The 27,789-nt window shown below is 42.1% G+C and overlaps 1 protein-coding gene across 1 annotated transcript; it reads right to left on the bottom strand.

Moving 5' to 3' along the window:
• Window positions 1-706: 706 nt before the first annotated feature.
• WRNIP1 (WRN helicase interacting protein 1) lies at window positions 707-27,789 on the bottom strand. Its single transcript, XM_075142568.1, has 7 exons — window positions 27,197-27,789; window positions 17,462-17,653; window positions 16,237-16,481; window positions 8,182-8,411; window positions 2,915-3,070; window positions 1,983-2,062; window positions 707-1,489 (listed from the first exon to the last, which is right to left on the bottom strand). The coding sequence occupies exons 1-7, from the start codon at window positions 27,728-27,730 to the stop codon at window positions 1,214-1,216; spliced, it is 1,713 nt and encodes a 570-aa protein (XP_074998669.1). The 5' UTR covers window positions 27,731-27,789; the 3' UTR covers window positions 707-1,213.

A 27,789-nucleotide genomic window follows, 5' to 3' on the forward strand; every position in this document is an offset into this window, starting at 1 on the left:
CATCACTGGTGGCCAAATTACTCCACAGCACTTTGACAAGTGTGGACAGTTGCCCCAGTGGCTCCTCAGCATTTCAGTAATGAAAATCTTCTTCGCTAATTATCTGCTGTAATTCTAGCCAAACGCGGTCCTCTTCTGCTACCCAACTGCTAGTTAGCACAGTCATATGCTGTTTTAGCAGTTGCTGGCTTTTCAACACACTGGACCAATGCACACTTAAGAAGGGTTGAAGAGAAGAAAAATAATCAGCACTTAAGTGAAGGAATGTTGTCAACATCAGGGACACTGCCATGACCGTACGTTCCACTTACTGAAATGTTCAGTCAACAGCAATCTTGGATGTGGATATGTTTTCAGTAGGAAGAGGAAGCCAAACTCTTTATTATAACAGCAGGAAGTCAACATGTGTCTCTCCGCTTTCCAATTCAAAGCTATTGGAATTCCTGAAGCACAACTGGAAATACATGAGCGTGTTTCACTACCAAGAATCTCCTTTCCAAAAGCACTTCCCAAAATGTCATCACACAATAAAAATTTTAAGAGATACAACTTCAAAAACTAGCATAATTCAGCTATTTTCATGACTATTTTACTTCCAAAAAGATTTAAACTTGCTCTGGAAAGTAGGGATGATGAAGTTAAAGGAACCTCAAACTTTCAAAACCACACTGCTGTCAAAAGAATATTTAAACAAATGCATAGACACTATTTTTAACAGCTTTATTGGTTTAATAGATGATAATGTACAAAATTAGTCTCTGGAACATCGTAAGAGCAAGAATTACACTGTAGTTATATTTTGTTTACCGTATTTTAAGAGAGTGGGTACAATTCACTATTTTTCTGGAAAATAAACACTCTCAAAATCTGAAATAGATACTGATTTTAAAAAGCAGCACAATAATATTCCTTGCCTCACAACAAGAGCCAGAAATACAAGTCTCTCATTTTTTTCTCCATTGCATTTGGACCAGAGGGTGACAGCCCTATACTGATAAAGCTTATTTTTGCATTTTTATACTGCCTAACTGCAATTTTTACAAAACACCTTTAGAATAACAGCAGTAAAACCAGAAGGGTAAGAAAGTATCTGAAAGGCTCAGTGGCTTAACACTTTCAGCCACAGTAAGAGATGGCTGAAACTGCAAGGGGAATTTCCATCCTAGTACAAATGTATCAGTCATAAAATCAAAACCCATTCCAAGCAAGGTGGTCACGTTTTTCGTTCCTTGAAGAAGTCTGTTCCTTTCAACTCTTGTGGTAGATAGTCCTGCTCTACAGGTTCCTTGTACATGGGATTGTATTTATAGCCTTTACCATAGCCCAAGTCCTTCATGAGCCTTGTTGGGGCATTTCTCAGGTGCAGCGGAACAGGCGGCAGAGGTCCCGTGTGCATTCTCAGACATTCTTTGACATTGCTATACGCCCTGTATATCTCTATAGACTTTGGTGCTCTGGCAAAGTACACTACACATTGTGCTAGAATGACCTGGAAACAAGAAAAGGGAAAATGTTAAATGACTTCTTTTAAGCTCTTTGGGAAAAGGTCTGTTATTCAGGTTGTTTATGTAACATGACAGGGATTATGTTTTTAAACTGACCTCTGCCTGCTACTATAGTATGAATACTATTATTTAACAACAACACAGGTCTTCATGATTTTCACTACTAGAAAGGAATAGCTACTTTAGAATATCAGAATATATTATTTTATTTATAACAGAGAGAAGAAAAATGGACAGAGCAAAATGACCTTAGTTCACATACCACATTTTAACAATAAATATGCAGTGAATTTTATTTCAAACTACAATGTCTATTTTAAGAGCTACGAAGTTCTCTTACTTGCCAAAGATGGGGTGTGCTGAATGAACAAGTAATTAAATTTGCCTTGTCCTTGCAATCTCTGTTTCTTTTTATAATTACAGATCGGTTTTAGAGTTTGCAGTACTTTCAAATCAGTGAATTAATGAAGCCTTTACCTCACATTCTGGCATTCCAATAAAGTGACAGCCTTGATAAGCAGCAACTGCTTGTGTTAAAGCCAGAGGATCTGCCAGCCCTACAAAAAGAGATCAAACAAAAGCAGGTTAAAGTCAGTTTACTTTAGTTACTGTCTCTCTCTTTTTTTTTCCCTTTCCCCCCCCCTCCTGTAAGATGGAAGGTTATCCATGCACATTTCAAAGTTGCTTTCTCAGATGTTGGAACTTCTGGTACAATACTTTGCAGTACATAAGATACACTCCCTCCATCCACAGCCCTCCTTCTTCTGTCCCCCCCAAAAAGAAAGGTCTAAATCACGGGTATGATTTTCAGACTGAATCTGTTGCCACACGGTGGCAGCCTGAGCAGTAGCTGCCCGTGTATGATCCACTTACTTTTTGAAATTGAGAAAGAAATGGGGAAATACTGCTATACAGACATAGCTTCCCCAGATCTCATAACTCTTCACCTATCACATACGTGCCAAAATTGATGCTGCATCTGTTACTTTAGGTAAGTCAATCAAGATGCCTTACAACTAGGGAGCCAGCTATCAAATCTGCAGTTTGCAAGTCAGGGCAGGCATTCACCTTCCAGAGTCATTAAAAAAACAAAAACATCTCTGAAATGCCAGTAAACTTGTGTCACAAAGAATGTGTGACCTAAAATCACCAGAGTTTAAAAGAATCCATATTAATACATTGCCAAAACCTGACCTCAAAAATATTTTTCTCCTGCAATAGGTAATCACCACAATGACACTACATATAGGTCTCTGTCTTCATATACAAAGTTTTTGTTGGATGTGGAGCATTTCAGTATTTTGTACCTATTTTGCATACAGCAGTTTTGGTTTTTTCTCAAATGCCAATTTTTGGAAAGCAGAAGCCTGGCAGGTCTTCCTTCAACATGAAATACTGCAAATACTGACCTATATCTTCACTTGCAAACCTCACCAGCCTCCTTGCCACATAGAGTGGATCCTCACCACCTTCAAGCATTCGAGCAAGCCAGTAAAGGGAAGCGTTTTCATCCGAGCCTCTCATAGACTTATGCAGGGCAGAGATGCAATTGTAATGTTCTTCTCCTATTTATCATGGGGGAGAAAAGAGATACACAAAGCTGATGGGAGGAAATCAAGTGCAATGCATTTAAGGGAACAGAATATATTTTACTAGATCACAGCAGGTAACATAACCTGCTTTTTCAAGTTCTTTTTATGTATGCGTGATTATGGTGTTCATTATGTTTTGAACATCTTCATGCTTTGCCACATGGATCATTCCATTAACTACATAAGCATAACAGAGCAACTGCAGATGAAAAGGAGGGTGTTTTTTTAAACATTGCAAGGCAAACAATTTGGTTTTGGTACCCTAATGACCTCCCCTTCAAAAGAAAAAAAATGCAGGTATTTTAAGCAGTTAGGAAGAAGACTCTATATAAATATCTCTTAATTGACAAAGAATAAAGTATGAGCACATATAAGTATGTGCACACCGACCATTGCTTTTGGACACGCACACAGCTCTGAGAAGACAACAGAAGAATCAGAGTAATCCAGTACTACACACCAGTGGTATTTTAGAAAAAGACATTTCACATCAACTAAAACTTGAAAATAAAGCGTGCAGTAAATCAAACATGAGTTTGCTGTATTACGTAGGGAAAAAAAGGAAACATTGCTGTAGATATACAGTATGGGACATTACACAGTCTGGAGAAAATAGAGTCGCAGCACACAACCCTGGCAAACCCCTAAGAAATGTTGAGTTCAGTTGTGGACACCTGCACTACTGGAAGGGTCCAGAAAACCGTAAGCAGCTGAAACAAAAAAAACCACAAACAAACCTGAAATGCCAGACTGCTAAATAAGGAGTGGGAAGACTGAATGAATTACAAGGAAACTTTTTTTAACATTGAAGTTTAATATAAGATTAGATATGGACTCCAAGGAGAAACAAAGCCATTCCACAGATCTTTTAGGACTACAGTTAAAAACAGAGGGTCACCATTACAAACATTGAATGAGGCCCTTTCTTCTTGCAATTTTTCACTGTGCAGCTGGTTTTGATTCTTATGCATTTCTTTTAATCAAACTTCTAAGAGTATTTTGCTGCAATATTGTTGTTAAACTTTCCACATAATTTGCCTTTTTTATTTTTTAAAGTGCCTGGCATTCCTTGGCTCACAGCTAAGTGTGTATTATAAAGGCAACTGGCTGCATCCACAGCCATCTGTTAGTATTTTTCTTCTTCCTACAGCTAAAAGGATTTACAGCCCAAGGGCCGCATCAGAACATATCACCGTCGCTTGTAGGCCCTGCAAAATAAAAGGCCGCACGCATGAGTTTGAAAACCAAAGCCCCCATACTGCTGCAATTGCTCCTTTCACAGCCAGCAAGACCTCCCTCCACCTCCCAGGTCAGAAACTGGGTCCATCTTCCTGTGTCGCTGCTCATGCTGCAGTGCGGTTCTGTGGGGAATTCAACACATGCGCTGCTGGCGTACGCAGGCCGGCAGACAGCTATTTTTGCTAGGACTCCACACAAAGAGCCCTGTGGTATGCAGCCATTGCTCGTGCCAACACAAACAGCATGTCTGCGCTCTGTCATAACACTTGAGTTAGTAGCAATAAACCCAAGCAGCTGAACTCGCATCGTCCTCTTGGAAGAGGCGTCTCTCGGTCTCTTAAAAGCAAGGAAGACGGCCTTTCAATATCTCCAGCGGTTGCACTCGCCCAGATTTTTTGGCTGGAGTGCTTTTATACACTGTTTGGGCTACTGTAAAGTGTCATACTTGGGAATACCAGCTGGAGAGACAAAAAGAACCCAGCGGATAGGTTGGGACTAGAGATACATACCTGCAGGGGACTTCAGAGTACACAGGCTGAGAAAGGGGATAGTTTTCTCCCTTTATCTCCTTCCTCACAAAGTTAATGTTCGTGATCAAGTCATCAACATAATGACAATGCTTATACACCAGACTTGGACTTCTTCAGAAAAACTGTGCAGTTGTACTTTAAAGGCAGTTTCAATTAAAGGCAAAGTACAGTTACATGCATTGGACAAAGAGGTTTTATGTTTCTTTTTAAAAAATATAGTTTACCTATATTCTATGTAAGATACCAGAAGCAGTTTAAAAAAATTAGACAGAACTTTTTACAAACCTTTATTTATTAGCTCTCTCAGGCTGGTTAGCCAACATATAGATTTTTGCCTTACCAATCCAGTTGAGAGACAGATACATGCCAACTTATCTATCACTGCTGTTCTGCATCCCGGATGCCTCTTGAAATCAAAACTCTAAAGAGTTTTTGGAATCAAAATACATTTGCTCTATGCCGTTCCCACAAAGGCAAATACCTTTCCAAAGGGAAACAAGATACTACAGAAGGGGCTTTTGTGGAGGACAGGATTTTCTAGTGTCTAATGTATACAGATGCATAAATCTTGTTGATTTATGCCCCTAAATTCCTTTATGTGCTCATGAAGAGTTTTCCAGCTAATTTGAGATGTTGATTTATCTAAAGTCTTATTGGTAGAAGACAGGGAAAAGGCCTCATTCACTGACCATAATTAATATCTGGACTTCTTAAACAATCTCTAGTTATAAGGTAGTGGGCAAAAGTAAAATCACAGTCCCCATCTGACATTATTTTCTGTCTTAGCCGAAGGTAAACATCAACTGCTCATTGATAAAGGACAGAAGAAAGCCTTGGAAGAAAGACTAGAGCAACAGCATGGATAAAACGACTTCTCATTCTGGTCCAGCAGAAAACAATAAAGCTGGCAAAAACCATCATGGTGTGAGACACCTTCTCTTTTCTCCTGCATAGAAGAGGAAGGAACAACCGTGTTCCAGATTACAGAATAAATTAACTTCAGCTTAACACATTCCCAGTCTTTACCATAACTGAAGTTATGTTACTGCATAGACAGCAAGACAAAATCCTGCAATTAGTCTGATATTTATTTTTGGTATTTGCTATTAAATCAGTGTTAGCAGAGAGACACAATACACAAGAGGAAGAAAAGACAATACAACTCTGTCTTAAAAATCTATTTGCTGTCCATCTGCAGTTCAACTTTAATTAATTTTGTTGCTGCATCATTTTCTCCAAAAATCAAAATTTTAAAAACTGCCATTAAAAGCTAAAATATGACTAAATAGTTCATTTCCTCTCACACTGCAAGGGCTGCAGGCGACTGCTGGCAGTGAAATTTTACTAGAGCTGTTTCTTTGTCCTTCCAGCTAAAATGCATAGATTATCTGCACAAAGATCTTTTCTTTGGATGTCTGCACACAGATCAGAACAATAGCCTAATGACTGGATTATGAATAATTTCCTTCCTAGACTACTTGGTGAAAGTACATAAAAGAATGCCCAACTACAAATACTTGGCAAATTTTGCGGAAGGTGATGAAAAATAAATAATTATGTAAAATCAAAATTCCATATTTACACAACTCTGAACACAAATCAATTATTTGGTGCTTTCTACACGAACACATTACACTCAAATGTATGCTGCTGCTATCATGATTAGACAGCATCGTGTCCCTCCTCTTTATAAGGCTGAGGCACTTTGTGTTAGAGGATTGTAGATTCCACCACAACAACTGTGATTCAAAAAGTATTAGCTAAAGCATGCTACAAAAATATCTTTATTTATACAGTAGCCTCTATCCGGAAGCCCCTTGTACATAAAAGGACAAACAGCTATCTCTACTATGCACAAAAGTGGTCAACCGAGACACAAAATACTCCACAGAAGACAGAGATGTTGTAAAGGCATGTACTTGGGCAACCTGCTACTGTGACAATATCTGTGACAGGCTATTTGGCATTCGTATAATCAAGAAAAACAGAATTTTCACTGCTCTCACCCCTCTCTAACAATCTCTGACAAAAAAATAAACCCTACACAGAGCTCAAAGGATTTCTGTCATGGAGAAGGGGCTGACACATGCTACTTAGACCTGACACAAGTCTCAGGAAGAGGCATTCTGTGCCATCTCTAATAGAACAAAGAGGCATAGGAGGGCTGGGAGCAATGGACACAGCCAAGAGTTCTGCGTGACAGTGGCCACAAGGCGACAGCAAACACACAAGGGACCTACATGGCGCAACAGACTCATACCGGTAAACTGGTCAGATTTTCCGCTTCCTCCTAATCATGACTTTTTTCTGCCACAGACCCCACAAAATTTTTCTTCTCCCTCTCCTTGCCTAGTCTCGACTTCTCAGCTGCCATCATATCGATATCTGCCCAGCTGACTTTTTCCTGACAATGAGCCATCATTTCCTCTTTGTAGCCAGAAGGCCGAAAGCAGGCACATACGTTACAAACAACCTCGAGAAATCTCTCATCACAGGTTTTGAGCATAACTGAGTTAATTGAGCATATCAGATACAGTGGCAAAACAAAAATCAATCACTTCTCCAAACACTGCTTGGCATAATCGTTTGATACTATACTGCACAGTGATTCACGTATTGCTGAAGAACTAGCATATGCATTCAAGGGGATTCCCCTAATCTCTAATATTCACTCTTTGATTTGTAACCCTCTCACGTAAAAAGTTACAGTGGCCAACTATTGTGAAGCCTAACATTGCCAAGTCACAAACTTAGCAAGAGCAGTTATCACATTAAGGAAGACTTAAATGCAATCAGATTTATGTGACCTGCCCTAAGCAAGCTACAAAATTCATTACCTTCAAAAGCAACTCTAAAAATAAAACAAACTGCTCACATTTTCACATAACATATTGTTGTGAATGTGAGCATTTCCAAGACTTTTAAAGGAGTAAAAGTGCATTGGAAGATTTCCAACTCTCTAAGGACAAATCTCCTCATCAAAATACTTCTCTCTCTTCACATTGCAACCCTCTTAGAAGATAATATTCTAAAAATCTCAAAGAACAAATAATTTCACGATTCAACTGTTCTCAGGGCAGCAAACATGTCTCTCAGCTAACCTACACCTCCCAAGTGGTAAGAGGAAATCCTGTTTAGAAGGAATTTCTGCGTGAGCCTGCTACACTGTAAGGGAAAACTAATTTTTAGGCCAAATCTCAGTACAATCACTGTTTCACCAGAGCAACTGGTATGAAAGGGGGAGAAGAAACAGAAATTATAGAAACTATCAGCTCTTGAGAATGCTGCATCTCAGAAACCGTATCAGGTACTCACCTGCTCGGTCATACAGAATGTGAGATCGCTGTAGCCCTTCCTTTACATGCTCTTCCGTTACCAGAATGCCATCTGCAGAACCACCTTTGGGAATATTCAAAGGAGTGGTCTTCCCCACTGCTAATCTGGCCTGAACTGCTAACTGGAGCCCATTCAGTCCAGTCCTTGCATCACCGTCGCAAAGGTAGGCTAGGGTATTTAGAGCTTTCTCCTCTATGTACACCGGGAATCTGCAACAGAATAACCATACACTGTTAGCCCCCACCACGCTCCTCTTTTTGCCTATTATGCTAGAGACGGCATTTGTTTACAAAGTTTCAGAGGCAGCTGGGTTTAAGTATTGTTCTTAATTCATTCTGTCATGATTAAGCATTGCAGAGCCTGGGAGAACACTGTGGGACCTGACCCCTCTTCCTTCTGCCCTAATGCATGTTAAATACAATTGCACATGAAAAAGGTAGGGCATGAGCTCTCATCTTAATCCCCTTATTTCTCCTCATCTCATCAAGTTCAGTGGAAGCTATGGTTAAGGTTATGCCAGAGTACAATTCTGGCACAGCCAGTTGAACTTTACAAGGTTTTACTCCGTCAGTATTTCATAGCCAGCACTTCAAATTCCTTGTTGGAAGGACAATGAAAAGGTAGGAAGCTATCCAAATGCACATGAGAGAACATAGTGAGGTATAAAGTAACTAGCATGAATTTTTAAACTAACAACCAACAGTAAGAGCTGCTATCAGATGTTCTTTTAAAAGCAACAATTGGAAGGATTGTTTACGTTGTAAAGTATATATGCATCCTACATTGTTTTTTTTAAATGGTAACAGGTATTACAAATTAGTCACTGGGGTACTAAAAATATCTTACTAGAAAGAAAAGGCATCCCAGTGCATGCAAGTCACTGTTTTTGCCATCTATTACTCCAAGTGTGCCAGGACTATACAAACACATGAAAAACGCCAAACTCCAGTGAACACACAATCTAAATGAACAAGATGGGAAGATCTGAGACATGCAGCAACAGATCTGCTGAATCTCATCGCGGGTCTATGAAAGATCTGGGAAAGTAACAAAGTCCTCCAGCTCCTTCTCCAGGTTTTCATCTGCTGGGCTGCAGATGCCCACTGTCGGAGCACATGCAAACCAACTCACCTCTGCACATTTCATATGCATACTGTTGAGGATTTGACCCTCAAACTTTAGTTACGTAGATAAGGTAATGGCTAAGGTGTTCGCCAGGCAGAGGTACAACTAATTTGATTTGGAAACAGCAGCTAGTGGAGTTAAAGCATGGCATAAGTAATGGCCCTAACTTAGCCATTTCTAGTAACTGGGCTGAAAATCGAGAGTGACATGTACTAGTGGGGTTTAACGCACAGAGCTTGGCGTAAGAGGCAATTTCTCAATTTCTTACTGAAGGTCTTGTGTGCCAAATAATTAAGGATTCACAACAGCCCTGCACCTTGTTCACCAGAAAGATTTATTACTGTTATTACCAGTGGCGTACAAAAAGGCAATGCCAGGGTTCCCAGATACACGTATCCACTGATCTTCATTACTTGCCTCCTCTTCCTCCTTGCAAACCCACTTTGCACTTGTCACACAAAAGAAAAAGACAGTAGGTGCTGCAAAAACTTCAACAGTCAGTATTTGAGCCCTCTTATGCCCACACATGAGAGGGAAAAGCTTGTAGAGCTGCAATCTTAATCCACAGCACTGCAAGTGAAGGCCAACAAATGTCTTCTAGGGCTATAACCCATGCTGCAGAGAGTAGGCAGCAGGAATCACATCCTGTGGGAAAAATGTATTTAGCTATATACATGTATGCATCTTATCATATTTTTATTTCCATCTCCTTATTTCTCATGCATTTGATAAAGCTAGAAAAAAGAAATTAACACGCACACACAGTGGAACTCCAAAATAACCGCACTTTCTCCAAGGTGTTTCAAACACCTTCTTCATGTTTGAATGGGGAAGCAGAAGAATATAACAGCACAGGGACTTACTCAGTCAAGTATCTCATGCACCAAATTCCTTAAAAATCAGGGAGCAATGTTCACCCCTCAGCTCTACAGATGGGCACCAGATTTTTCTACATGCAATGAAAGAAGCCAACAAAGAAAGCAAAAGCAGGCACTACACACAGATGTCCTGCTGCTAATACCTCCATCAACAGGGAACAAACCCAAATATGCTGCACACTGAGCAAACACTTTGCATACACCAGCAGGGCAGACTGAAGAGAAGGTTTCGCCTTTGATACTGTCTCCCACGGCATTCTCCTAGAGAAACTGGCGGCTCACGGCTCAGACAGGGCAACTTTTCGCTGGGTAAAAAACTGGCTGGACGGACAAGCCCAGAGAGCTGTGGTGAACGGAGTTAAATCCAGTTGGCGGCCGGTCACGAGCGGTGTTCCCCAGGGCTCAGTACTGGGGCCGGTCCTGTTCAATATCTTTATCAATGATCTGGACGAGGGGATCGAGTGCTCCCTCAGTAAGTTTGCAGACAACACCAAGCTGGGCGGGAGTGTTGATCTGCTCGAGGGTAGGAAGGCTCTGCAGAGGGACCTGGACAGGCTGGATCGAAGCGCCAAGGTCAACTGTATGAGGTTCAACAAGGCCAAGTGCCAGGTCCTGCACTTGGGTCACAACAACCCCATGCAATGCTACAGGCTTGGGGGAGAGTGGCTGGAAAGCTGCCCAGAGGAAAAGGACCTGGGGGTGCTCATTGACAGCCGGCTGAACATGAGCTGGCAGTGTGCCCAGGTGGCCAAGAAGGCCAACGGCATCCTGGCCTGTATCAAAAATAGCGTGGCCAGCAGGAGTAGGGAGGTGATCGTGCCCCTGTACTCGGCACTGGGGAGGCCGCACCTTGAATACTGTGTTCAGTTTTGGGCCCCTCACTACAAGAAGGACATGGAGGTGCTGGAGCGTGTCCAGAGAAGGGCAACGAAGCTGGTGAAGGGTCTGGAGCACAAGCCTTATGAGGAGCAGCTGAGGGAACTGGGACTGTTTAGTCTGGGGAAGAGGAGGCTGAGGGGAGACCTCATCGCGCTCTACAACTACCTGAAAGGAGGTTGTAGCAAGGTGGGTGTTGGTTTCTTCTCCCAAGTAACGAGCGATAGGACGAGAGGAAATGGCCTCAAGTTGCGCCAAGGGAGGTTTAGACTGGACATTAGGAGAAATTTCTTTACTGCAAGAGTGGTCAGGCCTTGGACCAGGCTGCCCAGGGAAGTGGTTGAGTCACCATCCCTGGAAGTATTTAAAAGACGTGTAGATGAGGCGCTTAGGGACATGGTTTAGTGGGCATGGTGGTGTTGAGTTGACGGCTGGACTCGATGATCTTAGAGGTCTTTTCCAACCTTAATGATTCTATGATTCTATGACTAAGCTCTTTGCCTGCTGCTGCAGAGAAGAACACCACGTGCTTGAGGCCTCCTCACACCGATACCTGCAACTGCACTCAGCAACTGCAAATGGAGGGGAAGTGTTGACAGCACTAAAAGGCAGGTACTACGCTTGCAAGAAGCTAAGAACAGTATGTCCCAAACAAAGTTGAGGCCTCAGAGCCTTTTTGCCATTTATTTGCTAATTAGAAGCTGGGCAAGAAAGCTGAGTTGTATTCCTGTCTCTTCAGTTTCACTAAAGGGCTCTAAGTGCCTTGTTGACTCAATATAAGCAATTAAGTACTACACGAATTGAAACAGATGTGCACAAGGAAGAACAGAAAATCTGGTTACAAGCAAAGGTCTTGTCCATTTCTACAGTGAAATCCAAGTTACAACATATTGGTAATGGAAATTCTGCTCCAAATAATGTATTATGTATTAGGCTGATCCAGTCCATGTCTACAACAATGGCATGACATACTGGACATGATAAAGAACAAGAATAAACAGAGAAAATTTCCACATACAAGCTGTTTGCACAGCCTATTGATGACAACCACTGATTGGAAATAACATAATGCTTCCCTGTTCCATAACCTCAGCTCCATTCACACTCAGTATTTCAAAATAATATTTTATATTCAGAATAACGGAATTCAGTTATTTTTTCTGAGGAATTAAAATCTTAAATTCCATTTTTTTGATGATTTAACTTCGCTAGGCAGGAGCCTAATTTCAAAATCAGGATGACAATTATTTCAATACCTTGGCTTCCAAAAGACACTCGCTGTATTTTACATTTTTAAGCCCATCCTGTCTTCAGAAGCTCACGTGCCCTACACCCTTCCACTTTACCTGACTTCTGCACTCCCTAGAACTGCAAGGCAGAATAACTCCCATGCTTTCTGATCTCTTCCCAAGCTCCGATCCTCTTGCAGATAGGCAATCTCGTATTTTTTTCACTCTCCAAAATTAACACTGAACACCCACTGGACGCCAATGCTCAATGTTGGTACCTTGTAACCAATGATACTTGGAGACAAAAACATAATCAAGCCAAAAAGGATGCCCCCGGATCCATCACTCACTGAGCTGAAGGTGATATACTAGCTTAAGGAATGGAAAACTACCACTACAGGATAATAAATCCTTCTTCCAACTCCTCCTTATCTCCATACCCTCAAGATACTCTGTGCCAAGAACCAACATGAAACGTATGATGAACTACCCATAAAACCTGCACAACACCGCAGCGTTTGATCCAATGACAAGAGGGTGTAAGCAATATCAAAGAGTAAATATAAGGAAGTCCAAGCAAGGAGAACCTGTATGACGAAAGATTTAAAAATAATTGAGCAGAACATGAGATAAAGAACCCATTGCTTCTTTCACATATAAATCAGTATTTTCTTACTTTCTCAGTGCAATTATTCTGACTATACTCACTCCTTGACAAATTGCAACACTTTCACAGGCAAATACAGTTCTTCATCTGAAATGGTGCAGTATGATACTCATTGCTCAGTGCCTTACAGCATTGCCTTTGAATGTTGCCTCTCATCCCAGCAACTCTATTTCCTGCAAGGAAATTGGATGGATGTACCAAAAAGGGAATAAATTTCAAAAAGGTATTGAACACTGACGACTCAAAGGAAGCCCATTTTCCACACTGTGATTTACAAACCAGTGAATTCAAAACCTGTCAGTACTTGTAATACAGCCACTAACAAGCTGAACTGCATGATGTCTGGGCTTGCCTACAGGAAACTGGGGATCCTTTCATTTCCCTCAGCTGTGCGCCTTCTGTGCTATCTAACTTCAAATACATTAATCCACCATCCAGTTTACTATCTGACTTCAATTAGAGATACCACTCTGAGGGCAGCACTTAAATGATAAAAATAAAAAGCCAAGAAAAGAAGAATTTGATTTCCTCGATCACTGACACAGTACAAGTGTACTGTATCAGTGCACAACTGGAACAGTTTGTGCTATCACTGAGACAGCGTAAACAGCAGAAAGCACAAGCAAAGTTTCAGCAACGTAAAGCATCTTTAACATTGACCTCTCCTTACTTTTCTTCCTCATGAGTATGTTTCTTCCTTTCATATTCCCCCATCTTTCAGCTTAATTTACTGCAGGCTTTAAGAGGCACATTTTGATGGCAGTAAAGTTAATGAAAATATAACACAAAGCACATCTTATCGTAAAGAAATCCAGTAACTAATATAAAAACTGTCAAAGAAGCTTTATGAGTGTGATGATATAACAAAGATACCGAAGTAGGTAACACCTCCTGCTAGTTCTATTTCAGCTTTACAGCAAGAAAAGGCCACAGTGGGATAAAAGAGAAGCCAGGTGACATAACCTATCAGAAACTTGCAGCAATGGTGGAAGCAAGATAAGAAAAGGCCACCAAGAAAATTTAAGGAAACAGATTCGGGTAGAGCACACTTTCCTTTTGATGACTGCTGCACGTGCATGGAGTGCAGAGATGATGAAACCTATTGAATCACTCAGTGATGGCTACATTCTCTTTGAGTGCAGAAGATGCCTGTAGAGACTAAGGAAGATTCACGCTCACCTTATTCCTCAAGGTAATAGGAGAGACCACAAAGGATCATCCTCTTCAAAATCTCATCTAGATCAGCCATCATGTCAGACAAGTGATGTGATACCAAGACTATCTAATAAACTGAGGCCAAGCAGCACATGCAGGACTTCATACACTTCCGTGGTTTGGGAAGGGAGACTCACATGGGAAATGAAATCCAAAATTCAATATACACCTCTCTTGTGCCTTCTGGCTATATCTCTGCAGCATTTTCAAAGTAGGCATGCCCCACATTTGGGGACATGTTGCCTTATGGCTCCTTTTCCAACTCTGGAACAAAGGTGAGCATAGTGAACAACCAATTCAACTGTAATTGGTGACTTTCATTTATTCCTCAGGACAGCATGAACACTGTTAACTGCCTGCATCTAATGACAGCCCTGCTTCATAGAGGCAGGGAGGTGAAAAGGTAAAAGACGAGACACAGCTGCTCCTGCAGAGTAGTAGGTGGAGAGGGAACGAAGGAGTGGAAATGGTATGGACAGTGAAGCAAGAAGAAGGAATTAACAAGGAGACCAAAACCAGAACCACAGTATGGGACAGGATGGCTTATAAGAAGTCAAACTCATCAGCAATGGTATGAATCAACTACAGACCAGAACCAGATAGCAGCAGGAAAGACAAGAAAGACTTAACACGCAACTGCAACAAATACTTCTAAATTCTGAACCCCATTTTTATTTTTAAATGCTTGGCTCCCATGTTAGCCATTGGAATGGAGCCCTCTCCCTCCATGGATAGATTTCTGAAACTGTGCTAGTCTGACAGTCTGTCTGCCAGACTTCTTTCAGTTTGATGAAGCACCACACCATGCTGTTTAAATCATCCATAGCTAACGGAAGGTTACAGATACGGAGAGTCTAGCGAAACCCAAACCCAAACAACTGCAACTGAAACTATGCCTTGTACTTTAATCCCATACAGAAACTCTGAACCCCAGTCAGGGTGTAGCCACAACCACAGCTGTGCTATTACATTAAGGCTGACAGTATTGCACTCTCTTCTAAAATTCACATTACTACAACATGTAAAAGCTACAAATGAGTAAACCATGAGGCAGGGTACCCTAAAAATAAAAAGGGAATAGCTTTCCTTCCCTGCACGGACCTCAGCATTCAGGCTGGTGATTCTTAGTGCTTATATTCTGTGATAAAGCCAAAAGACAAAGTGGATTCCCTCTCATTTATTTCATATGGAGTGTCTGCCCAATTATCACCACGTCAATACACTGTAAATTACTAGGAGTACAGACAAGCATCAACACGAAAGAACTGTAGTAACTTGCATGAAAGTAGCGCAGTACCAAGCATTATTCTTATTTGCCAGCTAGCCACTTCAGAAGGCAGGTAACACCCCTTATGGACAAATCTGGACCTTGTTTTTTCCAAAACTCTCCCAAATGTTTAACGTGACTCTATCTGGCTTGGACAACAAGGAGCAGAGAAAAACAAAGTCAATCTTAAAACAATCTATTCACACCTCACAGCAACAGCCCGCTCTCCCCACAGCATACCATAAAACATACCACAGCACTTATCCTGCAACTAAAGAACAGTAATATCCTCCCTGATCTTATTAAAAAAAAATTCTCAGAAAACCACAAACTTTTGTCAGGCACTTCCAAATTAATTTAAGAGGGGATGCCCTATCCACCACTTAATGGTAACATGATGCTTTTACAACCAGTAGCAAGAAGTAACACACGTTAGGTCATGACAAAGACCCAGTTACAGGCTTCCACAGCAAATCCTCAGCAGCAGAACGGATTTAAATATCCTGGGAGGGCGAGTCAGGAGTTACAGATCCAAGTATAAAACTCTCTCTCCTAATCCAGATGGTGAGATTATGTTTTGGATGGAGAGAGCCAGTGCTTTAAATTCTCTCTCTCCCGTCACCCCCCGCCCCTGCCATATGCTGCCACTTCTTTTTTTTACTATCAGAAGTGGCTAGGGTTTCTCTTCCCACCCCCAACTGCTTCATTCTCTCTCTGGCAGGCAGTGAATTCCTCTGGCTGTGTGCGTTAAGACCCTGCAGCCCATAAAGTACTCACTCCGAGCTCTCGCTGCTGCTGCCAGTCGCAGAGCTGCTGCACTGGTCGCCCTGGCCCAAAACCTGGACTCCTAAAGACCTGACGGCCCGCATCAGAATCGCCTCCATTGCTTCAACCGAGAGCTTCTCCAGGACGATCACCCGGCATCGGCTCAGAAGAGCGGCGTTGACTTGGAAGGAAGGGTTTTCTGTGGTCGCTCCTATCAGGGTCACCGTCCCACACTCGACGTGAGGAAGGAAAGTGTCCTGAGGATGGGAGGGAAGCAGAAAAAGCTGATCTCAATCAATGACAACCTGAAACATTCCGTGTGAGTAGGCTATGTTTTTCGTGTCTTTTGAGTCTTTGGGTTCCCTGTTGATATGACAAATAACCTCACTGACAAGGCAGCTCATCTGCTCAGCTATCTAAATGATTTAATTTCACACACACAGCATGTTATGGGCTGTTCGCCTTAATAACTTGTGCTTGCACCAACAATGACCCTACCAGCTGAAACGAAACAGTGTCAAAAATCTGCAAATTTTTAGTTTATTTATGTGACTTTGGTTTATTGCTTAGCAAACATAAGATACCATGAAATTGCCTTATCAAATATAACAAACAGTGAAGCCGCTTATAAATACTCATTGAACCAATCTTTTAGGCTACAGTTCCCTACAGAATTCTATAGGATGGCTCAGAAAACTATAGGAAGATTGGAGTATGGTTTGATACAGAAACTGCAACCTGTAGTACAGAATTCAAGCGTTCCATGGTAAGACTATGGTCTCTTTTTTCTTTTTAATGGCACTATGGTCTCTCCTCTCACAGAGGAGACAAAATTAAGCCAAACAAACACCCTAGGCACATCCACATTCCAGACCTTTTTAAAGGTAATGCAGAATGCTACCTCCAAGGAGAAGGCTGAAATGAAGATATGTACGGCAAACATTACTAACGTGACTTTGCAGAAATAAAATTTCAGAAAAATGTCATATAAAGCCCAGCACATAAGTCAACTATAAGTATAGCTCCGACTTTCATTTAAATCTTTGAATCACAATAATTAAACATTGATTGGAAGTTAGTTATGGAATTTAATTTTTATGTTTCTCCCTAATTCATGTACTAAAAACATTAACACTAAAATCAAAAGCCCAAAGTAAGCTATCATCTTAAGGCAAAGTGGGAAATTTTACAGAAGTGCTGACAAAGGCTTTTTCCAAAAAGTGGCATAGTATAATACCTGCTGAGATCTATTGAAACGATGGATCTCGTCAATAAAGAGGATGGTTTTTCTCTTGAAGAGTCTTTTTTCATTCTGGGCTTGGCTGATGACATCTCGAACATCATTTGTCTTCGCACTTGTGGCCGACAGTGTCACAAACCTCGTGCCATTCTTTTTACTGCTGTTGGCTATGATGTGTGCCAGCGTAGTCTGAAACAGCAATAGGAGAAAGCTTTGTAAAAATCGTTTTGGACTCAGAAAGTACTCACTTGAAGGAAATTTGTAAAGAACAAAGCTGTATGTTCTGGACATAGGGACAGTGTTGACAGTCTATAGAATAAGGTATTTTAGTCCATGCTATTTTAGCACACAGAAGAGTTAAAAACTTCCTGCTAGAGGTAGCTGCCAATTCCACTGCTGCATTTCTAATGCCTGCACTTTTACGTACCAGACCTATTCAGTCGCAATACTGAAAAGGCCAGCAATGACAGCTGTCTCCTTTACCACAGAAGAACTCTTTGCCAAATAAATTTCTGTCACAGAAGACGGGCTGACTGCAATTCGCTGTGCAGTTATTTTGTAGAGTATGCTCGTGGATAAACAGGTGGACTACCCCAAGACACCTGCAGGAGAGTTTACAGTGCAATCACACTTAAGAAATAAAAAGCTACAATGTTGTTAATTAAAGCCTCTCCCATTTCCACTGCACATAAAAATGAAATTAATCAGAAAGCAGTTCTCTACAAAAGCACAAGAATGTTAGTACTGAAAAATTATATGTATACTTAAGAAAATGTAACTCTTTAAAGTCAACAGTAATGAAATGCTGGCCCAGGGAAGTAAAAGACAGCTGACTGAAAAAACTGTTGTCTTGTTTTAGTGAGCAGCTATGTTGCTTTTCTTTCCTTCAACCTGGGAAGAATCTCCCAGGCAGATTCACTACATCTGAACACATCACAGGCATCATCTTCAGACTTTCCTTCACAATCCCTAGTAAAGGCAGGTGTATCTGCATGTCCCAAGCAAAGTGTATCCCTGTTTGAAAGTACTGCTAGAGAAAAACAGGTGATTCTTCCATCGGGCTCAGTCTTCCATTAAAGGAGTCCAAGGAGACTGAAGACAGGAGAGGCTCAGCAGATGAGGAGCAGATGAGGACAGGTGCCGACAAAAATGCTTCAGAAGATATTCCAAATACTGAGGTTAAAGCAGCAGTGCTGCTAACCTGATCCTCTTGCAGGGAGGCTGCAGAAACAACCACCTACCACACAGCTACCAGTGGTGTTGGCAGGACCTCGTTCACTGCCCTAACAGCACTGCTCTGTCTCTTCAATGGATCTCCTTGTCCCTGAAATGACAACCAGCCCAAGATGGGAAAGGGGAGGCTAAGGGGGAGGATGTATCACTATTTATTCTTGCTTTAGTTTTAGTAAGGGCTTCCTGATTGCCTTCAGAAGAGGTGTCATTTCATGTCCTGATACAAGACTTGCATCCTGTGTCAGATCCTCTCTCACCCCCTGGAGCTCAAAGCACCAACCTCTCCCCTCCTTGTATCACTGCAGAAGACAAGACTGGAAAGACACGCTAGAAAGTGCTTGCAGCAAAGCCTACAGAAATCAGGAAGATCTGGGAAACTAAAAAACAAAAGCAAAACTATCTTTGAAACTAAGCTAACAAAATAAAACCAAAGTTGATGTTTCCTTACAAAAGGGCCATTCAGAATGTACCCATGCCTTAAAAAAATCAGTGAAAGCATGGAAACCCCCAATACATCAAATTTGAGGATGAAAAGGGAAAAATATACCTCTTCCTTCTCTAAAAGTGGCAGGGGTGGGGGGGGGATCAAGTGGCAATTCCTCTTGTAGCTCCACTTGAACTGGTAGCTCATACTGCATCCTGGCCCTCATTCACTAGGTCACAGATAGTTTTCTTGTTTAAAAAAAAAACAGCAAGGAATTGTTTTTAAACACACGTACAGGAGTCCATATTTCTACCCCTAATTTAGGAAAAAAAACTACAAAGAGATTTGTTTGAAAGTTACTATTAGACCAAGAATCTACTTGAAAACTGCTGCACAGCTCTCAGCCAGCATGCACCTCTCCCGCTCTGCCAACTTCTGGGTCAACAAAGGTTGTAATAAGAATAACATACATTGCCTTTCAAAAGCAGTGCTTGACACGGACAGGCATGTTCACGGCCTCTTCCTTCTGTTCTGCACAACCAATCATTTAGCAAGTCAAACTGCCCATCACATACAGGTTGAACTTTCCCCATTCCTCTGAAAGCCTATTATTTCCCATGAGCTCAATTTTTTTATGCTGCTTTTTCTCCTACCATCTCAAGCAAAAGTCAGTAACATGCTACACTGTTTTCTCCCTCTTTGTTACTATCAGGTTACAGCTTAGGGAACATATAACCCAGTGGAGATTTAACTTAAGCAGGGTAGCCTAAGTATGAAGGCACTAGCACAGAAGAACTGCAACTAGTATGCTAAACCCCTAATTTCTCTCACTAAATTCAGGTGCAATGTATTTGAGGGATAAGAAGAAAATTAAAAATCTGATATGGAATAAGGCAGAAGAAAACACACTGAATATCCTTCATTATCTGAAATAAATTTTGAAGCAGGTTTGATTGTTACATTAGAAAAAAAGTCTTTTAAAATAGTGACACTGATGTGGCATTTTAATACGAGTGAATATGTCCGTATCAGAACCAGCAGAGCAAGCAGGAAGAGGAAATCTAAAGTTGTTGATATTCTGCTCCTTTTATTATACAGGTGTTTCTTCTTTAGATCATATTTTTTCCTTATGGGGAGGAACAGAAGTGTTCTTTCCTATGAATTAAGTGGTATTTATATCAATGAGAATAGGAGTGATCTTGCAAATTAACCTTTTACTAACTTCACTAAAAATTACACCTTATAAAGCTCACAGTGTAATATCCTTACCCCTTCCAGAAATCATTCTCATTTCTCTTCCATTATCCCACCAAGCTGTCCAAACTCACACCTATCATAAGTTTTATGCTGAAAATTGCGAGACCTTACTGACTTATCTGTTTAGACAGGCTAAAGAAGTGCCATCATAAGGAGCCAATCTGAAACATGGAAACATATCCACCAAGAAACTCATGAACCATTACTCACCAACGAATAACACTTTCAACTTGAGCCTGTGGTCACTTATTTCCAGATCCATTACACACCAAACAAACACTTAACTACCAAAACTCTCCTCCACCATCCTGCAAATTTCTTCATGTCAGCCCTTTCCCAAAGGCTGCAACCATCCAAGATTTACAAAAACCCACCAACCAAAGAAAACAATAGCCAAACAAGCCCACTCCCAGCAACTATGCTATCAGTTCTTCCAGGCTTTCATACCAGTTATGGATGAAATAAAAGTAACCCATAAAGTGTGCTTGGCTCCACACACCTCTCACTGTCACAGCAGATAAGTGAATCAGATTTGCTGTTTTAGTCAGTTGGATGTTTGTACTAGGAGATAAGAATTTTCTGTATATCCACAAGTCTCCTTGACTGGGCAACTCTCTTTGAGTGTTACCTATTTCCCTATTCTCTGTGCTGCCAATAGGCAATGCAACCTCACACTCATGGCTGGAAGAAAACAGTAAAAAGCAAGTACAAATTAAGCCTGTCCTACTGATGCTGATGTTCAATGACTAACATTACCTGCTTAGAAGTAAGGTGGTCTTTTCATTTTTGCACCTCTTTACCAGGCCATTAAACTATGCCCACTGCATTAGCTCACCAAAGCCCCTTCCAGGAATAGCGTGGTACTGCCTAGCTCTCTTCAGAAAGTGGATTAAAAAACTGGGAAGAGATTAGCATATATGGTCAGATCATAGCCAAGAAGACTCCAGTCAAGAAGCTGACTGTGAAACCTAAGCTCATTCTTACCTCACTCTTGTGGAAGATCAGGTAGACCTTGTTTAAGGATCTGCCTATGGTTGCCTGTTCATGGAGATTTTCCTTATTCATTCTTAAGTTGCATAAATTTAGCAAAACAGCCATTGTAGATGTCAGTCACAGAAAACACATGGTCTCTCAGTTTATATCTATACTACGTTCAGCAGTCATGTCAGAGAGCTCCTGCAAGGTGTGCAGAACAGCTCACAGTCGTTCTGTTCCAGCCTCACAGCCCTTTTCACCTCTCAAGGCCTTTTCATGAGGACTTGACATTCATACTATGCTCTATGGGAGCACACTGGTGCAAGAGCTCTCCTTGTACCTGGATGGGCCCTTCCAACATACATGCTTCTCCCAACAAGTCTGGAAGGTTGTATGGTCTGCTAGGCCACGTTGAGGTGACCAAAGCAGATCTGGCACAGAGCTACACTAGCGTATAGACTGCAGCGCAGCATGGATTATTCCTGAGCAGGGATAATCTAGTTGGCATCTAGGCTTCCCCACCAAGTGACTTTGCTAGTTTGTTCCAGAGCAAACCGCAGTGTGAATTATGTTTGTGGCAGAGATGACAAAAGACTGACAGCCTAGTGCAAGACACAAGCCCAGCAGGCTAGCTACACTTACAGACTTGTAGGGTCGAAACTACGTTATCAAAGTTCTGAACGGGCATCCTGCTTTTTGCTGCTGCCCTCTGACCATGACTTTCCCTGTATTTTTGCTTCTTTCTTTATTCTGGACAGGATTTCCATATCTTTGCTTACACGGTGTAACCATCAACAGCCTCTCCTCACCCTCAACCCTCCCTCTGAGGGCAGCAGGGCCATACTGTCGTTGACAAGCAGTCAGGAAAGGCCACATTCAGTTTCACCGCCCTGCGTGAGACACCAACAGTGCCAGCATCCTTGGATGCCAGCCAGGGGAGCAGTTCCCTGGGATGCAGCTTAAAAAGCTGGGGTCTGTCCTACCCAACACCGCTGAGCTGACCCCAAGCTACCACACTGCGTCACAGGAGATGAGCCGGGCTGTGTCTAAAGGAAACTGGCAGGATAGCAGATGAACATGGCCCAGGGACACTGTCTATAGAGATAAACGCAATCAAAAGTGGCAGCAGTTGGCATTTATATAAGGGCAGATGCTATTCTTACCCATCTTGTTTGGTTCCTCACACCCCAAATAGCCCACTGTGAGACTACTGGAGGAGTAAGGTGTCACTGAACAACAGCCTCAGCATGTGGTTTACAGCACTTCCAGAATCCAAGCCTGACCAAGCATAAACAGAGCCAAGGTCATGTTTACTGAAACGGAGCTGTGCCTCCATTTGTTGCATCCAGATTTGTCTCCTTATATTCCATCCGCTTTACAAATACAATTGTATTTTCTCTTCCTAGAGAGGTACCCTAAGTTATTCCTGATTTAGACTGGCATAAGCAAAATCAAGCACACTACATTCAAAGATTTCTTCCAGGCAACTGCAAAGCTCTTGTTCAGAGCTGTTCTGGACTTCCACTCTGCGCTACTGTAAAAGACATCATGTATTTTCAGTTAAAAATCTCATGGTAATCAACCAAAAGAACTAATTACTTCAAATGGTTCAAATCAAACCCAAGCAGTATGAATAAGAGAAATACACTCCAGTAATCAGGCATTTAGACAATCACTTGAATTAGCAAAATAGAAAACGCTGGAGGGAAGGGACGATAAATACGCGGGGCGCAAAATATGTAAGTTGGACTTGCTGTGTTTTAATGTGTCATATAGCAAAGTCTTGAATAAAAACAAAGAAAAGAAATACAAGGGAGTCCTAGAAATAAAATATAAACTCAGTGGAGATTTTATAGAAACTTCAAAGACCACTTACTGGGGTTTTTAATGTTTTGCACTCATATCAACACGGCATATTTTACCTTAGTAGTAGATTGAAGGTACGGACCCCAGAAAATCATGTGTGAATGTTCTTTGTCTTATCTTTTGTAGGGAGTGGGTTCCAGACACTGCCTACATTTTTTCTTATTAAACAGCATATGTAAGAGGGAATGTTTACCGTATTTAAATACAGAATGTTCAGGTTTATAAGGCTTAAACCGTATCTGTGGCAGCAAAATTATTCAGTGCTCAAGTTACACTGTGTCCCCCTGCTAACTCTTTACTAAAATTGGTGCCCCATGGCAGACAAGCAAAAATCTAAATCCCTGCATTAAGGTGTCATAAATCACAGTACAGCTCACTCAGATTACACTAGGATTCATACAGGCTTTTAAAAATTTGCATAGTCAGGATGAACAAGCTAACTGTTCCTAAGTTAATAACCACGGCATCTCTTTGAGGCAGTGTTGCTTCTTCTGGCCTGTGTCTGGTCAGCTTCTTAAAAGCAGAAAGTATGTTCTTGTGTTCAACTTTTAATAGTGACAAAAGTAAAAAGAAAAACAAAGAGTCAAAGCCTTTTCACCTAGAGCACCTTGGCTTCCTAAGAAATTAGGATGACAAATTGAAAGTACAAAGATCACGCTCCCTTAAAATAGAAGACTCAATACAGATGGAAACTCAAAAGAAAATAAACTCACAACAGAAGTACCCTGATTTTGTCTTTTCAATTTTGATTGTGCTTCCTTGAATATTCAAGTGTGGCTGAGGCTGAAATGAACTTGGGCAGAGCAGTACAAAGCACATGTATTTTCACTCACGTACCTAGCTTTATTACTTTCCTGATAAAAATTCTCCAAAAGTACTCTTGACCTACAACATGAAATATGGCATTTATAGCAGTTTAATAGCCAAGATTATTGTCTTCTTGCTTAGAAAAAGTCTGTTGAATTACTACTTCTCATAAAGGTCCAGATTGATACATAATACATAAATTAATTTGAAATTTGGCCCCAAGGATTAACTCCATCTCCAGTTATTTTTTTTTTTTTTTACTTAGTCCTGCTCCACCCTTTTCAAAAGAAGTATCAGTTAGCGCAGCATTTGGCTGTAGAAATGGAAGCAAGCATAGATGGGCTGCAATAACCAGATCCTATGGGTAGCAGGAGTGTGAAGAGGTTTAAGGAGTCTATGACCATCTTACACAGCACTTCTGAATTTAGACCAACATATCTAATTATACTTCTATTTTAGCACCCACCCTCTAATGTAAGGCTATTTTCTTTGATGGGTAGAGCTTAGCATGTGGGCTTGTTACATTTGAAGCTACATAATACACAATTATTTCCTAATATTTTCCCCGCTGAAGACGACTGTACTTAACAGAAGTTGTTTTTGATTATCAGTCCAACCAAGTCCTGAGGAAATGGAATACTTACTTCTCCTTCACAAGATCTTTCAAGTTTCAAGCACTAAGTTATGTGATTCTTCACATAAAAAGAGAAATAGGTTTCCTTTTCATCTGTCCATCCTCCACCTGTTTCAGGTTACTTCCTCATGAAATGTTTTCTTAGACATGTTATACATGTACAACCCAAGTAGCAAGCAAATGAGGCAGGCAGGCAACCACAGACTTCTTTTTCCATCTTTAGGGGGACTATTTTGCCTTGCACATTAAATCTGTAAGGGGAGGAATTTAATAAAAAATATCTAAGTAAAGGATAGAACTTTCATCCATTTACCTGACAGACAATACGATTTATGGGGAAGAAGGCCTAAGATGAAACTATACTCGAGCACCATCCTAGAAATATTGACAAGCATAGGTGAAAGGAAAAGTTCAACTTTTTGCAGTAGGAATTTCTGGTTCAGCCAGGAATAGATGGTCCATCAAGAGCTAGCTGAAAGCATGTAGCCTCAAAACTGTTTGTTGAGAAGGAGTAACCTAGAAAGGAGATGAGCTACTCAACAGTTTAAGTACTTGGAGAGAGAAAATGTAACAGATAAATTGTGGAACTGTTCCTTGATGGGGCAAAAGGCACAGTCTTGAGGCAGGTCAGATGACTGATGTGGAGTAGAATTTAAACTCTGTGAGAAGCAAGCTTACTAAATACAAGTCCACGTAAGGCATATGGGTGAGGAAGACGGGTCACAAGAAAGGAGACTGAAAGCTGCGTTATTACAGGCATGAAACAGATCACCCATTATTCAAAGACAGCACCACAGAAGGTTCCTAAAGAAGACCTGAAACACAAGCGTAAGATGTCACAAGCTCACGAAAAAGCATTTCCATAGCCAAAAAGAGGTGGGTTCACAGACCACAACCCAAAGGCCACTGAATTCAGTTCTAATTTCCAGAGACTATATGTGGCCTTTGCTTTGTTACCACTGTATTTATAACAGCATTTTTTTCTAAGGAAAAAGCGCTTAAAAAAGAGCAAGCAGACACTGTTGACACAGATAACAAGAAACAAAGGCAGAAGAGTATAAATAGATACAGAAGCAAGCCCCTGAACAAGTTACTCATTCAATAAGGTGGATTCCTATTCATTAAAGAATTCAATTCCACTTCTCTCTCTAGCCATCTTGCTTCAGTTAATCCACCTCCCCTTTAATGAGTTTTTAGAAATAGCCCTTCTTTACCACATCTCCTCAGATCTCTCTCTTTCTGATATTACCTTACTGTTTTAAAGAAAGTGGCAATTATTTAAGTTCACCAGCTGGTTCTTTTCAGGTGTATGTTATCTAGCCTAAACAACCTGTTGCATCATTGCTAACAGTATTCATCTATCAATTATTCTCATTCCTGCTCCTTATTAACTGTGATTAACTGGCATTATTACTCAAATACCATACATATCAAGTCTCCTTTTATCTTCAAGTAAGTATGCTGAGAAGAGCAAGCTGCTGCTCTGTCCTTAACGTCTCTGCTAGCATTAATTCATTAGTCATTATTTTCCCCATCCCAGATTTCCCACACATCCTCTCATGCATAACCAAGACATCAATATATATAATGTGCAAAACTTAGTGCTGTGCACACATTAGACTGACATAACCATACATTTTGCTTGCTTAGCTTCACCCGCCCGCAAATCTACAATACAGTGAAAAAGGACAAAATGAAGGCGAGATCTTTGAGTGCTCCCCCCTGACCACACCTGTGGCATTTATTTGGTCCTTCCCTCACTACAGCTGTGGATCCCTTCACTGCTGTGCTGTAACTACAGTGCCTTTTGGGATTCACTGCAGTCAGCTCCTGGTATCTTTAAGGAAGTAGAACAAGAGTGTGCAGCAGTCAAATCCTGCAGAGACCGATCAGTTTCAGAGGGTTTGTTTATAAGTGGACAAGTTCCTGGCTGCAATATTAGCTCCCTTCCACACCTGAGCTACCTTCTACCAGGGGGTCAGAATTGGTGAGCTAAAACAAACCCTACACTAGTAATCTGCCAGTATTTCACCCCATTTCCTAGACATTTTTACAGATTCTGTTTTGTTGCTGTTTTTAAGCTTCTCAGCTTCTGTGTTTTAGTTAATGGCTTTGGAGTTTATCAAATCTAAATTGTGTGAAACCATCAAGGGCGTGCGTAATCAAAGTGCAAGCTGCAGAGAGCGGGGTTGGTGGGGGTGAGGGATTTCTATTTTATTCAGGACGCAGGTTGTGTTTTTGTAATCCAGGTGAAAACTTGCGGGCATCAGCCAACACAAAGACATCACAGAAGAAGCCAAGAAGACAGGAAAAAAGAGTGAGTTCAGAAAAATAAACAGGTCCCACCCTTGAAGTTCATCAGCCTCGAAAGCCGCATGAAACAGAGAAGGGCCTGAACATCCAGCCCGACCTGGCCGGTGTGAACCTGTGCCTGGCCGCTGATCGCCGCCCCCCCCCCCGGCCCGGGAGAGCCGCCCGCCGGCGGGGCCAGGGCAGGGCGGGAGCAGCGGCGGCGGGGCCCGGCGGCGCCACTCACCTTGCCGCAGCCCGGCGGCCCCCAGAGGATGAGGGAGGGGATTTCGTGGGTCTCCAGCAGGGACCGCAGCAGGGTCTGGGCTCCCAGCACCCGCTCCTGCCCCACGTAATCCCCCAGCGTGTCCGGCCGCAGCCGCTCGGCCAGGGGCTTCCCTTCCAGCTTCTGCGCCAGCCTCGCCCCGCTGCCCGCCGCCGCTGAGCCTCCATCCTCCGGCTTCACGGCGGCCTCCTCCCGCCCCGCCCCGCTCCTCCTGCCCGGGGCTGCCGGGCTTTGCCCGCCGCCGCGGCCTTTGTGGAAGAGGGAGAAGACGGGGGAGGCAACGGCCGGGAGGGCCTCCTCCGGCTCCCCCTGCGCCTGGCTCCCCGGCGGGGCGGCGGCGAGGCGCTGCCTTTTGCAGGGGGGCGACAAGCCTGGCTCCGCCTCACCCTCCCCGGCCTGCAAGCACCGGTCCAGGTGCGAGTTGATGTGCGCGCCCAGCAGCTCCCGCAGGCACACGGGGCATTGCACCAGCGGCTCCTCCTCGGCGCCCTCCATCGGCTCCCGCCGCGGACGGCCCGTGAGGCGAGGCGAGGAGGCTAGGCTGGGGCAGGAAG

This window comes from Calonectris borealis, chromosome 2 (assembly GCF_964195595.1).
Source record: "Calonectris borealis chromosome 2, bCalBor7.hap1.2, whole genome shotgun sequence".
Taxonomy (NCBI): Eukaryota; Metazoa; Chordata; class Aves; order Procellariiformes; family Procellariidae; genus Calonectris; species Calonectris borealis.